The sequence below is a fragment of the Meriones unguiculatus genome, chromosome 5 (genome assembly GCF_030254825.1).
Source record: "Meriones unguiculatus strain TT.TT164.6M chromosome 5, Bangor_MerUng_6.1, whole genome shotgun sequence".
Classification (NCBI taxonomy): domain Eukaryota; kingdom Metazoa; phylum Chordata; class Mammalia; order Rodentia; family Muridae; genus Meriones; species Meriones unguiculatus.
In genome coordinates, this window is record NC_083353.1 from 13399997 (window position 1) to 13414888 (window position 14892).

The 14892-nt window shown below is 50.4% G+C and overlaps 2 protein-coding genes across 4 annotated transcripts; one reads left to right on the plus strand and one right to left on the minus strand.

Moving 5' to 3' along the window:
• Positions 1-6486: 6486 nt before the first annotated feature.
• On the plus strand, positions 6487-9158 carry Rnf181 (ring finger protein 181). 3 transcript variants are annotated; one of them, XM_060383532.1, is made up of 5 exons: positions 6487-6655; positions 7338-7465; positions 7628-7737; positions 7864-7938; positions 8066-8285. In XM_060383532.1, exons 1-5 carry the CDS (start codon positions 6531-6533, stop codon positions 8165-8167), a joined length of 540 nt encoding a protein of 179 aa, XP_060239515.1. In that variant the 5' UTR covers positions 6487-6530; the 3' UTR covers positions 8168-8285. The 3 variants fall into 3 exon arrangements, with proteins under 3 accessions (XP_060239515.1, XP_021509734.1, XP_060239516.1); XM_021654059.2 differs by having other exon boundaries at positions 6490-6655; positions 8210-9158; XM_060383533.1 differs by having other exon boundaries at positions 6494-6620.
• Tmem150a (transmembrane protein 150A) lies at positions 9114-13370 on the minus strand. Its single transcript, XM_021654057.2, has 8 exons — positions 13222-13370; positions 12475-12657; positions 12016-12063; positions 11640-11726; positions 10771-10838; positions 10368-10495; positions 10065-10242; positions 9114-9866 (listed from the first exon to the last, which is right to left on the minus strand). The coding sequence occupies exons 2-8, from the start codon at positions 12537-12539 to the stop codon at positions 9625-9627; spliced, it is 816 nt and encodes a 271-aa protein (XP_021509732.1). The 5' UTR covers positions 12540-12657; positions 13222-13370; the 3' UTR covers positions 9114-9624.
• Positions 13371-14892: the final 1522 nt, after the last annotated feature.

Sequence of the window (14892 nt, forward strand, 5' to 3'; positions counted from 1 at the left end):
GCTCTCTCTTTCTCTCTTCCTCTCTCTCTCTGTCCCTCCTGCCTTCCCTTCCTGGCCTGCCTCTTGCACACACATATACCATACAGGCAGATGTACACATACAAACACAACCCAAACCCAGAAACATCACATACACAGAGACACCAGACACAGAAACACTCTATAGGCATACACATACACACACGTACCACAGATACACATACACACACCCTGCAGATACAGAAACACACTACATACTACACACACATACATAAATGAATGTATTTTTTTTTAAAGGCAAGAAAACTTGTCACCCAAAGACTGTATTCCAGGAGATGGCCTCTTCCCTTCCTTTTCCTACTTGATCCTGTCCTACACAGACAGACCTTACGGCAAGTGGAACAAGGACACAGCAGCACACAAACCAGACCTTTGTGCCTACTCCCATGAAAATGAAATCTATTATTTTGATATCTTGAGGGTTCTCAGAGGAATAATGGGATTCTGGATGGAAGGATAAGGAGGAAAGGGCTTGCTGAGAGCATAACTCAGTTAACAGAGTGCTTGCCTCATATGAATTTAGTTCTGGGTTTGATGGTGGCACATGTGTCTGAAATTCCAGCACTCAGGAGGTAAAGGCAAAATGATTATAAGTTCAAGACCATCTTTGGCGATAGTTAGTTTGAAGCCAATCTGGGCTATGGAGACCATGTCAAAAAAAAAAAAAAAATGAAGAGGATGCTCAGAGATGCTCTTCTAGAGGACCCAGGTTCAATTCCCAGCACCCACATGGCAACTCACAGCTGTCTTTAACTCCAGTTCTAGAGGATCTGACACTCTTTTGAGGACACACATGCAGGTAAAGCACCAAAGAACATAAAAAAGAAGGCATACTGTTGCTAAGGATCCAAGGTTGTAAGCTCAGTTCCCATCTCTTAAGTAAGGCATTTCATAGCCTCCTGTTACGTCCTTTCAGGGAGGTCATATTCTAGAGGCACTTGCACTTAAGTGCACACACACACACACACACAATTTATAAAATAAAACATTTAAGAAAAACAAGAAACATGCCAGAGAGATTACCCCATAAAGTGTTGGCCTTGCTAACACAAGAACCTGAGTTACACCCCTAAGATCCATTTAAAAAGTCATGGGTGTAGTCCAATGTGGCAGTATGAACCTTTGATCCAAACACTGGGAAAGTAAGGACAGGCAAATCTCTGTCAGACTGAGGCTAGCCTGGTCTACATAGTGAGACACTTTCTCAAAAACACAGAAACAAACAAAAACCCAATATGGTGTTCTTTTACTACCAGAATTGGAAGGTAGAGACAGCCGGATCCCTGGGGATCACTAGCCACCAGCCTAGCCCAATTGGTGAGCTCTAGGTCAATAAGAGATGCCGCCTTGAAAAAAAAACAAGTGAGCTGGTGAATAAACACTGTGGAGTTGGGGACGAACTGGTGTGCTCGAATCCCAGCACATGGGAGGCAGAAGCAGGTGGATGTCTGTGAGTTAGAGGCTACACAGTGACACAGGGTTTCAAGAAAAGGACAAAAAGAGGGGAGGGATGGAGAAAAGAAGAGAAACAAGACAGATAGTTTGTTTGAACAACTGAGGTTGCGCTCTGGCCTCCACACGTAGATGCACACACATATATGAACACAAATGCATGCATTACATAAAACAAACATGACAAGGAAAGGGCTTCTAAATTGTTTTCATGAGCTCTTCACCTGAAGACAGACCATCCCCAACATTTCCCCATTCCTAGTTTCTCAATCTGTGTCTTGTTCTCATTTGAGCTTTAAATACCACCACATTACACACAAAAACCTTTAATGCTGTATACAGGGTCAAAAAGGAGGTTTCTCTTTAGGAAAGAATTAAGGCATTCCAGTGTTCCAGGATGTACAGGACCACAAAACCAGTGCCTTCAAGAACATAGAAAGGGTCATCCATTGGGGACTGGCAGATAAAGATCCTGCTGCCAACTGTTAATGGTTAGGGGTCTTCATGTGAGTGTTGTCCGTTTGACACAAGCTAGAGTCATCTGAGAAGACAGGAACGCAGAACTTCAGTTGAGAAGATGCTTCAGTCAGATAGTCTTGTAGGCAATCCTCGGAACATTTTCTTGATTAACGATTGATGTGAAAAATCCCCATCCACTATGGATGGTGCCACTCTGGACAGGTGGCCCTAGATTATATAAAAAGCAAGCCGAGTAAGCCGTGGGATGCAAGCCAGTTAGTAGCTTTCTTCTACAGTGTCCTCCCATAGGTTCCTGCACCGACGTCCCTCATTGATGAACTGTGACTTGGAAGCTATAAGATGAAATCATCCCTTTCCTCCCTCAAGTTGCCTTGGCTGTAGTGTTTGTCACAGCAACAGATACCTAAATAAGACACCAAACCTGATGGCCTGAGTTTGATCCCTGGGACCCGCGTGATGAAAAGAGAGAAGGCACAGCAACTCCCAAAGTTGTCCCTGACCTCCATATGAATGTTGTGACATATTCATGAACACACACACACACACACACACACACACAAAGGTTTTCTTAAACAACAACAACAACAAAAAAAAAAAAACAGTGGAAAAGCACTTTGCTTAAAAAACAAAACATTCACTGGCAAAGATAGGCATGAAAGGGGGCTGGAGAGATGGCTCAGCGGTTAACAGCACTGACTGCTTCTCTTCGAGAGGACCTGGGTTCAATTCCCAGCACCCACATGGCAGCTCACAACTGTTTGTAATTCCAAGCTCTGCCACCCTCACACAGATATACATACAGGCAAAATATCAATCCACATAAAAATGAAAATAAAATTTAAAAAATGTAAAAAAAAAAAAAAAAAAAAGATAGGCATGAAAGAAGGCCCACCCCACTTTTGATACCAGCACTTGGAGGCAGAGGCAGGCTGATCTCTGTGAGTTCAAGGTAGCCTGGTCTACAAAGGGAGTCCAGAACAAGCAATACTACACAGAGAAACCCTGTCTTAAAAAACAAAAAACAACAAACAAAAACAGGAAGAAAAAAAAAAAAGGTGGGGCTGCAGAGATGCCTTAGAGGTTAAGAATACTGGCTACTCTTCCAAAGGTCCTGAGTTCAATTCCCAGAAACCACATGGTGGCTCATAACCATCTAAAATGAGATCTGGTGCCCTCTTCTGGCCTGCAAGCACATATACAGGCAGAATACAGTTTAAAAAATAAATCTAAAAACAAACAAAAAAACTTAGCTGGTACAATGGTGCAGGCCTATAATCCCAGCACTCAAGGAGGCAGAGGCAGGCAGATCCTGGTGAGTTCAAGGCCAGCCTGGTCTACAAAGCAAGTTCAGGATAGCCAAGGTGACAAGGTGACATAAAGAAACCCTGTCTCAAAAACAAACAAACAAACAAACAAAAGGCCCAGGAAGACCTTCTGTTTGAATTACTTTTTGTTGTTGTTGTTGTTGAGACAGAATTTCACTACATAGCTCTGTCTGTCCCAGAGCTCAATTTGCAGACCAGGCTGGCTTTGAAATCAGACATCCACCTGCGTCTGCCTCCTGAGTGCTAGGATTAAAAGCATGTACCGCTATACCAGGCTTGTTTGGGTAACCTAACTGTAGCTCGAACTCAAGTGTGAATGGTAAGGGAAATCCAATGTCAAGTGTATAAAATACGCTAGGAGAGGGAGGGCTACCAAGAAAAGCAAGAAAAAGAGATCCAAGAATTGTACAGAGCTTAACCTCTTACAAGGTTAAACATGTCCCACAGTCTTACAGAAAATTTTTCTTACAGAAAATAAAATACTGTAAAAAGTTCAGTCTCTTTAAAATATCCAGTCTTTTAGCTGTGGCCTCCTGTAAAATCAAAATAAGTTACATGCATTCTTATTCGTTCTTAGTTACAAAAGTTAATACTTAGAGGGAAGAGCCAGCACATGGTGACAATCAAATAAGAACCCCGAACTCCACAGTGTCTAAAGTTCAATGGGACCTGCCCACAATCCTCTGGGCTCAAAGGGCCTGTGACACTTGGGTTCTGCAATCCACAGCACTCACAGCTTTCCCCCCAGGCTCAGGCTGACTCCATTTCACAGATGCTGTCCTGAGCATCGTTCCACAGTCCCAGCGCCTCCAATATTATAGGATTTCCACAGGCCGCACCTTCACCAATGACCTCTTGGCCTGTCTTCAGCAACTTTGACCTTGCCACATGCTGCCAAGCCCCAGCAGCTCTCCATGACCCTTTCAGTCTTCAGAACCAGTACCACTTGGGTGACCCTTCCACATTCCCAAGTTCTGCTGCTATCATGAGATGCAGTCTTGGCCTCCTCTGGACCACAGCTTCTGTGTACTGATGCTGAGGAAACACTCCTAGAAGATCTCACCTCAATAATACTGGTCTCTTCTTAATCACTGCTAATTTCTCAGCTCCAGCTGACCAGTATGGATTATCCTAGTACAGCTAAAGTTTTGCTTTAGCGGGGTTGGTCTCTTGTTAATCATGGCTGATTCTTCAGCCCCAGCTGACCAAAGGCACAGAGTGTTAAATCAAATATATCTCACAAACAGCCCCAACAAAGTCTTTTCAGGATTCACAAACTTCCCTCTGAAATTTCATGAAGTCATGCCATGCCTCCATCATCTGCACTGCCCTCAACATTATCTTCCAAGTTCCCACAACAGTTCATTAACTTCTAAGCACTTAAAAAACTTTCCCAGCCCTTTTCCAACATCCTTCCCAATCTTCCCCAAAACAATATGTTCAGAGCTGTCACAGCAATACCCCGGTCCTCTCACCAACTTCTGTCTTGTTTTGCTTTCTTCTGGTGTGCTAAAACACTATGACCAAAAGCAACTTGTTGAGAAAAGGGTTCATTTCAACGTATGGTTGTAGTCTATTAGGAAGAGAAGTCAGGGCAGAAAATCACGGCAGGAACATGAGGCAGGAACTGAAGCAGAGGCCATGGGGGAACACTGTTGACCGGCTTTATGAACCTGCTTTCTTATACAACCCAGGATCACATGCCCTGGGTGTCACTGCTCACAGTGGGCTGGGCCCTTCCATATCAATCATTAAAAAAAAAAAAAAAAAAAAAAAAGACTAGTCCACAGGCCAAGGTGATGGAAGTGTTATCTCTGTTGAGAGTTCTTCTTCCCAGATGACACTAGCTATGTCAAGTTGACGAAAAGATAACCAACATGCAGAACTTATTTCTTTTTTTTTGTTAGAGTCAGTTAAGTTGTGCAGGCAATTCAACTGGCCTGCCCTTAAGGACCTTTAGGGTCCTGACAATGTCCTATGTCAGTACCTGTGTCCTATGACATCATCTGGGCCAGGTGCTTCAGATATAATTGGTGGTCTGCCACTCTCTCTATCTCCCCCCTCTCCTCTCCTCTCTTGCTGATGGGTTTTTCGGTCTCTCTCCCCTTTCACTGTTGGGGTGTCCCCCCTCCGCCCATCTCTGTCCCTCTGTCTCTCTCTGTCTCTGCCTTCATGGCTTACTCAGGCCCTAACTCTCTTCTTCTTCCCTTCCCCCTCTTCCATATAAGATCTGTTCTGTGCATGTGGCATCATTTTTTAAAAAGGACTAACAGCAGTATCTCCCTAAGAGCCCAAGCTGGCCTGTTAAATTCTGAGACTACAGGTGCATACCACCACTCCTGCTCTAAGCATTTGCTCCCTCCCCTGGATTATCATCTTCCTCTTCTGAGAAAGAGAAAGGGCAGCACTTTGCCTTGCTAAATGGGTCAGCAACACTCATTTCGGGCAAACCACTTCTGAGACTCAGGTCTTATGTGTATAAAAGGGAGAAGTAACGGGGTTTTAGCTCAGTGGTAGGGCAGATGCTTGGCGTGAGCTCGGAAGTTGAGCTCTCCCTCGCCTGCGGGTGGTGGATGTATGACAGACAGAGTCTCACTTTGTAGCCTTGGCCGGCCTCCCACTCACAGAAACCCACCAGCCTCTGCCTCCTGAGTGCTGGAATTAAAGGCACGCACCATCATGTACTCTTTCTTAATGTGTGTGGGTGATTTACTGTTTGTCTGTCTGTACTGCGTCTCCAGAGTGCCCTGGAGATAGTGTTAGAAACGGTTGTGCGCCGCTCTGTTGGGTGCTGCGACTAGAACTCGGCTCCAGGCCCTTCACCCCTTGCTTTTCTGCCTAAGACATAATAAATGCGTGGGAATTCTCCTCTCGGAGAGTAGGCGGGGCGTGTGGGTGAATTCAACCAGCGGGATGTGGCACAGAGACTTCCGCCTTTCACTTCCACTTCTGGAGCACTGCGAGGGCACTCGGGGCTTGGTCCCGGAAAGTCCGCGGAATTTCCTTTCTCCAACTCCATTGGCTTCAGCCTTTGGCCACCTGACGCATCCGGCCAACGAAAGGCGGCTGAATCAGTACTTCCGCCTCTGTGCGCGCTGGGCCACCCTCTATGCCCACCCCACGAGTACTCTGATTGGCGGGCCTCTCGAAACTCGCTCGCTTACTGGCCAGCGCGGACCCGGCCGTCCAGCGGCAACCGGAGCTGTGTCACACAAGCCCGGCAGCCCAGCGGCCATGGCGTCTTACTTCGACGAGCACGACTGCGAGCCGTTGAACCCCGAGCGGGAGGCCCGCAACAATATGTTGCTGGAGCTCGCGAGGAGAGTGCGCGGGGCTTGGAGCTGGGCCCCGGGGAGCAGGTTTCGGGGCTGGGCCTTGGCGGAGAGGGCGGGTAACCAGGGAAGTGGAATGAATAGTGTGGGACGTTAGTCCGGGCGTCGCGATTAGTCGAGTCGTTAATTTGGGCCATTACTAAGCAGGGCCCGCCAGCGGACTGCGGGAAGGCCAGAGCTGGAAAGGGTGGGGGTCGCAGAAGGCGGCCCCGGAGAAGATTGTCTTGGGGCAGACATGGCCTGTGCCCAGCGTAGAAACCGGATAGTATATTGCTGGCCATAAGCAAGTACGGAAGCCCACCGCCGCCCTGGAATCAACTTGGCCTTCCTTGAGACTGCTGCTTCTAGTAAAATGGGAATGAAAAGCTAGCGACGGTTGTCTGATAGCCATAAATCACACCACTGCGCTGGTGTTTTCCTTGTTTTGTTTTGAAGCAACCGATGTATCCCTAACTTGCCTGGAACTTAGTATGTACACAAGGCTGGCCTCGAACTCACAGCCTCCCAAGTGCTGTGATTACAGGCGTGCGCCATCGCTTTCAGTCCTCAGCCCGCCTTTATTTATTTATTGTTTTCTTCCCTACTGAGCAGCTGTGTGTACAAGTCGTTATTAGCCAGCGCAGGTATCTTTGTCTGTTAGTGTCCAGAGGATTATGGGGGCCAAAAATATGGGATTCCCTTATTTCTGATCCTAGACCCTCTTCCTCAGATCCCTCTTTAATAGGATGGACTTTGAGGACTTGGGATTGGTAGACTGGGAACACCACCTGCCTCCACCAGCTGCCAAGGCTGTCGTGGAGAGCCTCCCCAGAACAGTCATCGGTCGCTCCAAGGCTGGTGAGAACACAAGGTCTTTTTTCTGTTTAGGGCAGATAAGCCAGACCTGCCATCTCCCCCATGCCACCAACAATCTGGCCTGTTTTCTAGGCCAAGTCTGGGTGTGAGTGGGAGGTTGGGTTGGGCCTTAACAGCTCTCCTGATCGGTACTTCCTCTTCAAGAGCTCAAGTGCCCTGTGTGTCTTTTGGAATTTGAGGAGGAGGAGACTGTCATTGAGATGCCCTGCCATCACTTCTTCCATTCCAACTGCATTCTGCCCTGGCTAAGTAAGGTACATTTTCCACCGGTCCCTAAGCTGCTTTTTTGGTTATGGACCGAGGTGAGATCAAGGAAGGGTGAAGGCAGGGATGGGAATCAGGATTAGGAAAGGGCTGGAATACTCCTCTGATTTTTCTAGACAAATTCGTGCCCCCTGTGCCGCTATGAGCTGCCCACTGATGATGACAGCTATGAAGAGCACAAGAAAGACAAGGTAGGGGCTGGTGGTTTTGTGGTGCGATACGGTGGCCCTGGTCACCCCATCCCCGCTGCACTCCCTGTCTTTCCACTTCAGCAGGCTTGGATAAGCCTCTGAATCCCTTGCTTCGGCTCCCTTCCAGGTCAGTTTGGTGAGGGGCAAAGACCTTAGCATGGTTGATGCTAGGCACCTGAAAGCAGGCCCCTGCTTTCACATGGCAGCTGCTCTGTGGCCCTATCCATGAGTATTCAGCCTGGCCCTGCCTAGCCTGCTGTCTCTCTTCCAGGCTCGGAGGCAGCAGCAGCAGCACCGACTGGAGAACCTCCATGGAGCCATGTACACGTGAGGCAGCAGCTAGGGCTGAGAGCTCAGGCTCTAGGACATCTTTCCTTTTGTACTTTGACTCTTCATTAAAGGTTTTTTCCCCCAGCCTGCAGCTGCACTGCTCACCAGCTGGAGCAGGAACTCTGCATCCTCCACCCTGCTGCTAACGAGAAAGTTGTCAAAGGTGTCATGGCAGAAGGCGCCAGGCTGCATTGCCCTCTCTGCTAGCCTCTAGCCTCTGGATGGTGGCCAGGGAGCAGCCAGGGCTTGGGTTTGAGTTTTCTGTTAGAAGTCAAACTGTTTCAGAGCCAGGTGCTTTGTAGCATTTAAAACTGATAAACTTAACTTGTACCACCCCCTTCCGGAACTCTCTAGTTAACCTTGGAACCTTTAGTTAACACTGGAATCCTGGGGGTGTTCTTTATTTCAACAGAGAAACCTTTCAACATTTGTAAAAAGTGCTCTCTGTATCCCACCCCTGGAGGTCCCCTTATCAAGGAAACAAAGTTCAAGCTAGACTGAGTAGAAGTGAGGCTACAAAGCCAAGCCAGTTCTTCAGCTGTTTAGAGACTTATAAAGGGGGACAAACGCTTGTGGAGGTTTTGAAAGTGGGCTTCTCTGTGTAACCCTGGCTGGCTTGCAACTCACTGTACAGACCAGGATGGCATCTCCTGGTCCATCTCCCAGTGCTGGGATTACTGCTATGTATGTACCACCATGCTCAGACCTTTGTGATATATTTGAATGGCACCTGTCACTCTTAGTTCCTGGCAACCCCCAAGAATCTTCCCTGGACAAAAGGGCGTCTTTCCATCCCTACCTACTGGATCAGACCCTCCCTGAGTCTCCAGAACAGACTGCAAACATGCAAATTAGAATTCTTTTAATAGATATAAAAAAGTACTAAAATACTTGTGTGGTTCTGCTGTGTTATTTGCCCTAAAGGAAGTGAGGGGCAGAGTGAAGAACCCAAGTGCAGCTGGGTGGGCCTTCCCTTAGGCTAAGGCATGCTCCTCCCCTCATCCAGACTTTTGGGCCCCTGCTGCCCCAGCCCCCAGTTCCTGCAGCAGGAAGTCCCAGTGGTCTGGCTCTGGCACTGGGAGTAGAAGGCACCTGAAGGGCTGGCTGGGCAAGTGAGGACAGGTGACCTTTAACACAAAATACTACTCTGGTATCGGGGAAACAGAACATGTCGCTGAAGTAGCTGGCAAGGCCCCGCTCCTCTATGGCACGGGTGGGTGTTGGATGGCCATGTCTCCAGGAGTGAGGAAGCCTAAATCCCAACAGTACTCTAAAAATTGTTTTTGGTACAAAATAAATGCGAAGAAGGTAGAGGGTGCGGGTGCTTTGGAGGCTGGGCCAGCCACCCTCCAGGCCTCAGATCATGGCAATACTCTCGGGAGCACAGTTGAGGTGGGTAGAGGTGCTGCTGCTCCCTGAGGACTTACAGGCCCTGCCAGGGGCAGGCTGCAGTGCAGCCACTAGTGTGTCTGAGGAGATGGCCCCAAACTCATAGCTGAAGGTGCCGTAGAAAATGAGGATGTCGAGGACAAACACCCATTCGCACAGGGCAGCGCCGTGCTGTAGCTGAGAGCTCTCATGGAGGAAGAAGACTCCACCTGGAGTGGGGCTAAGGAAAGGGCCAATAGGATGTGTGGACCTGGCAGCGCCTGTTAGGCCATCCCCAATAAGTAGGATCGGACCTCATGAGGAGCCTAGGGCAGTCACTGGGCTCAAGGTCCCACTCCTACCCCCAACCTAGGGTGGAAGGTTGCGCTAGGGCGCAAGTTCCTGGCTCCCCTGTCCCAGAAGGATACTAAGGATCAGGGTGATGAAGGCGATGACAGCCAGTGCACTTCGCAGGTAGGCCATGGCCAGGTCCAGTGGGGTGGCGGCCCCATGGTAGAAAAGAACACACTGCAGGCACACGAAGAGCAGCCCAGCGGGGAAGGCCACACCAGCTCCGATGTAGTGCAGAGACTTGGCATGGTCCACCTGGCCCAGACAGAGGCTGATTATCACCCTGACTCCCTCCTCAGCTCCTCCCTCCCTTGATCAGCCTCCAGGTGCTGTCCCTACAGGCATCCAGACCCTCTGAAGGGGAGGTAGGGAGGGGGCACCTGGAAGTTGCCGACCACCACGAGGCCTGCAGCGTTGGTGCAACCCGTTATGAGCGCCGTGGTGTTAATCCAGGAGTGCCGGCTCTGCTCCAGAAGCTGCCCATAGCGAAGGAGGCAGATCAGGGCCACTAGGAGAAGACAGTAACGATGGGCCAGTTCTCTGCCTTTGAACTGTGGCTCTCCAGCCTCTTGCTGAGAGCTACAAGGTTGTGGGCAAGTAGGGAGCAAACTTTTGGGGGTGTTGCCCCTCCCCAGGCTTCTACCCAGGGCAGCTGTGAAATTAACATCCGGCCTTCGGTGAAAAGAGAGAAGTTGCCGGTCTCACCTTAGCCCTTGGTGGTGATGGAGCAGACTGCAGAGTAAAGGTTTCTGGGCTTTTCTGGAGATGAGGGGTATCACTCACCCATAAAAGCACCCACATTGCCAATGAGGCTGAAGAGGCAGCTCTCTGGGGGATATGTACCACACTTGCTGAGGGGAAGGGGAAGGACAGTGAGGCAGGAGTACCGGTGGCCCTCTGCATCCTTCCTAGCCTTGCCTCTCAAGGGCTTTATCTGTGCTTGGCCCTCAGCAGCAAGCCTCTGATTTAAGTAGTGTTCATATGTTTGAGAGATAAAGAGGTGCCCTAGAGTGTCTGGCAGATCAGAGACTCCTTGCTGAGGCCTGCAGCTGGTCTGATTTTCTTGATCTTTCCTCAGCACTCAAGTAAGTATCTCCTGAAGTAAGTATCTCCAAGCCTCTTTCCACATGCAAAAACGGAAAGAGCAGAACCTAAACTGCAGGAAGGATTAAAAGGCACCACTGGCATATAAAACCCAGCAGGATTTTATATGCTAGAAAAAAACAAGTAGTGCACTTAATTCTTACATTGCTCAGGCTAGCCATAAACTAGCTGGGATGACCTTGAATGTCTGATCCTCCTGCTGGATTTACAGGCTTTTGCTACCACATCTAGTTTTCTGTGGTGCTGGGCTCTGTACATGCTAGGCAGGCATTCTGCCAACTGAACTACACACACGCCTAATGCCCAAGCTCCTCCTCCTCCTCTCTTCTCTGAGACAGGGTCTCATATAGCACAGGCAGGCCTTGAACTCATCTTCCTATTTCTACTTCCCAAGTGCTAGGATTACAGTTCTTGGCCACTAGGCCTGGCTTGGTAGTATTAATTGGCTCAGTATAATGTTTGTTCTTAAGATCTAGGGACAGCCCTTTGCCTGAGCGGGTTTCCAAAGTCTGGAGGGACCTAGGCTCTGCCCAGTTTCCAGGACCTACCTGATAAGAGGAACATCGTCAAGGGTGCAGCAGGTCTTAGGGCCCCCTTGTTCAGCAGGGTCAGGAGAGCAGGACTCATTGTAGGACCTGGGAGGTACGACATGGGTAGATTTGGGGGAGAGGCTTCTCAGAACTCTGGCCTGTAGCCTTAGGCCTCGAAGAGAAGTCTTTCAGACCTCCCCAGGGCCTTCCTGAAGCAGAAGCAAAGAGAATGAAGGGATGACGGGAAGTGGGTACATGGACAGGACGTCATGCCTGGAGACCAATGTCAGAGAACAGTAGTGAGGCCTATGGTCTCCAATGTGGCTTGTGAGCTCAAGGAGGGACAGAGATGAAGGGAGCTTTAGAGTGAGGCCATCTGCAGAGTGTTCCATACCAGTTCTCCACTGGGCACACGTGGCGGTTCATCACGGCCATGGCATACCTGTGGGAGCAGAACTGTCATGCCACCTTGTCCCTATGTCTCTTCAGGCTCAGCCATTACCTACTGTCTCTTTTACTTGACTTTTGGCCTCATTCAGCCTCACTGTCCTTGCTGGGAACTCATTTGGTAGGGTGAGGAGGGAGTTAAGTATTAACACTAGAGCAGATCCTGTAGAATTGCCTCCAACCAGAGACCCTGCCTAGAAGTCTATGTCAGAGCTGTCCTGCTGGACCGCAGTGGTGCCAGCTTGTCCCAAGAGGCTGTGTGCCCAGGAATCAGGCCAAGCTTTGGAGACAGAGAGAGTGACCCTGGGTACCATTCTGGAGCCTACAAATAAAGACAAGGGGCTTTGTGTGTACTATCAAGCTCCTATTAGCACCCCTCCCCGAACAACACATCCCTCTTACTCACACAGTCCATATGCCCGTGATGGAGAATGCTGACAGGCTGACAGGAAGGAGGATCCAGGCGGTCATGAGGGAGTGGAGCCAGGGTGGTGGTAGTTTGTGGGTAAGGACAACAGGTAGTTTGGGAACAAGGGGCAGGCCCGGCTACCTTGAGATAATTTCGGCCACAATCATCAGCTGCCCTGGCCTGGTTGGGGAGAAAGATCAAGGTCCAGGGTCTGGTGACTGGCCAGGGCGGGTGGGGAGGAGGAGTGTGGTCAACACTTAATCCAGAGCTCTCCTTAGGCTTTTGAGTGTCCAGACTTTGGGTGCCCCGGTAGGAACGTGGCACCCTCTGGCTATCCATCTTGGGCCTCCGTGGTCTACCCAAATACCACGGGCGTGCTGAGAAGCTTGGGCAGGGCTGTAACATCTGGAAAGAAAGCCATGCTCCCCGGCCTTAGGGACGCCGGCTTGGTGAAGACTGAAGCTAAGACAATCACGGGGATCATGCCAGGGAAAGCCTGGGAGGGTACTCCGGGCCGAGAGAGCGGCTGCGAGGCGTTGGCGTGCGGGCAAACCACCTGACCACCGCGCCCCGGCAAAGGGGCGGGTTCTCGAGGGAAGTCTGACCGGGTCCCGCTCGCGTGGGCACAGGGACCCCAGCTTGGGTGGGAGTCCGCAGCCAGCGACAATACCCCCTCCCTGCAGAGCCCGGCTCCCCAAAGCGGTCCCTTGGAGGCCGCGGGAAGAAAAGGAGTCCAGTACGCACCTCCCCAGAGCGCCCCGCCGCCGCCGCTCCCTGCTCGGCCCCCTCGTGGCCGCGTCTCCAGCTGCGGCCCTCGGAGCAGCCCTGAAAGGTTTAAAGGGCCGAGCGGCCCCGCCCCTGGCGGCCCCAGGCCCGCCGCACCGCCCGCCGGGACGTGGAGTCCGCGAAGCCCCGGCCCCGGTGCCGGCGCCCCGCCCGAGACTACAACTCCCGAGCCCCCGCGGCAATGTCACGGGGAAACGTGGGCGGTACCCCAAGTCCAGGGAACCTGGGCGCCCGGGGCTATGGCCCGGACACCTCTGACACCGAGATCTAGAGGGCAGCTGGGTTTGTCATTCCTGCGGTGGGAGTGCGGGCAGCCTGACCCTGCAGCTCCGCCCGTGACTGTCGCCTGTGGCTGTCATCGCGCACGTGGCTGGAAGAAGCCTTCCTTCACTGCCTCGGCGGCGGGCCGTAAGATTTTTGGGCAAGCTCCCTCAACTCACTCAGTGTGGCGCCCCAAGCCTGCCACTGTCTCCGTAGGCACGAGGCAGGTGGGTGAGAAGCCAAGCACCCGGCCTGGGTCTGGCTTCGGAAACCCAAGCACTCTGGATTTAGTTTTGACCACCCCACCCTCTGCCCTCGGGCCCGCCTCCTTAGCAAACTCTGGAAGAGGGCTGCTTTCATTTTTATTTTGGGGGCAGACAGAAACAGAGTACTGGCCAGAAGTCACATGTCCAGGATGTTTCCCAACTCGGCACTTACTTAAAATAAGGGATAGGTTACTAATAGATATCCACTCTAAATGCATGCGGGCACCTGTGTAGGGCAGGTAAAGATTAACGCAGCCAGGTGTTCATTAGCAGAGGAGAAGGCGAGGGACTCAAGTGGAATCTGGGAAGAGGAAACAGGACTATTAATTATTAGTCTCCCTCAATTGATGGACCCAGTGTGTACCCTGAATACTCTTTTCACGATGGAAAGGGCATGGCTACTTATGCTCATACAGCACAGGTGTACCTGTCTCTATAAGGTAGGCCCAGCAGCGGGGTTCCACGGAACACCCTTAGGCGGATCATTATCCCAAGGGGGCATGGTCCCTGGCTGCCGGGAGTGGGAGCTAACCACCCTAAGCCCCCTTGTGCTGAAGCAACATACAGAGAGCAAGCTGTGAATTGGGGCTTCAAAAGGAGAAACCTTTGGGGGATCCAAATGGAGGACAGAAATGGTACAGGAAACCACTGAATGCCTTTTCTTTTTTTTAAACAATTTACTTCTATGTGCATTAGTGTGAAGGTGTCAGATCCCTTGGAATTAGGGTTACAGACAGTTGTGAGCTGGGTCCTTTGGAAGAGCAGACAGTGCTCCTAACCACTGAGCCATCTCTCCAGCCCTGGCCTTTTCCTTCTTACCATCAGGACTTAAGTGAAAACAGAACCAAGAAATATGGTTGTGCAATGATCACTGGACAAGACTAGATGGCTGAACTGATAGGGGTGGAGGGGGTATAAAATCCAGCCCAGCTTCTGAGCCGGGGACAAAGGTGCATACCTCAGTAAGAAAGAACATCTTCCTGTCCCACTACATTCCAACCTAAACAGGTACCTTTTTCTTCTGTTTAAATGAGTCTGAGAACCATTATTGAAGGCTGTCTTTTAGAGGACAGGTAGAGTCCTAATATGCAATCCAGACTAG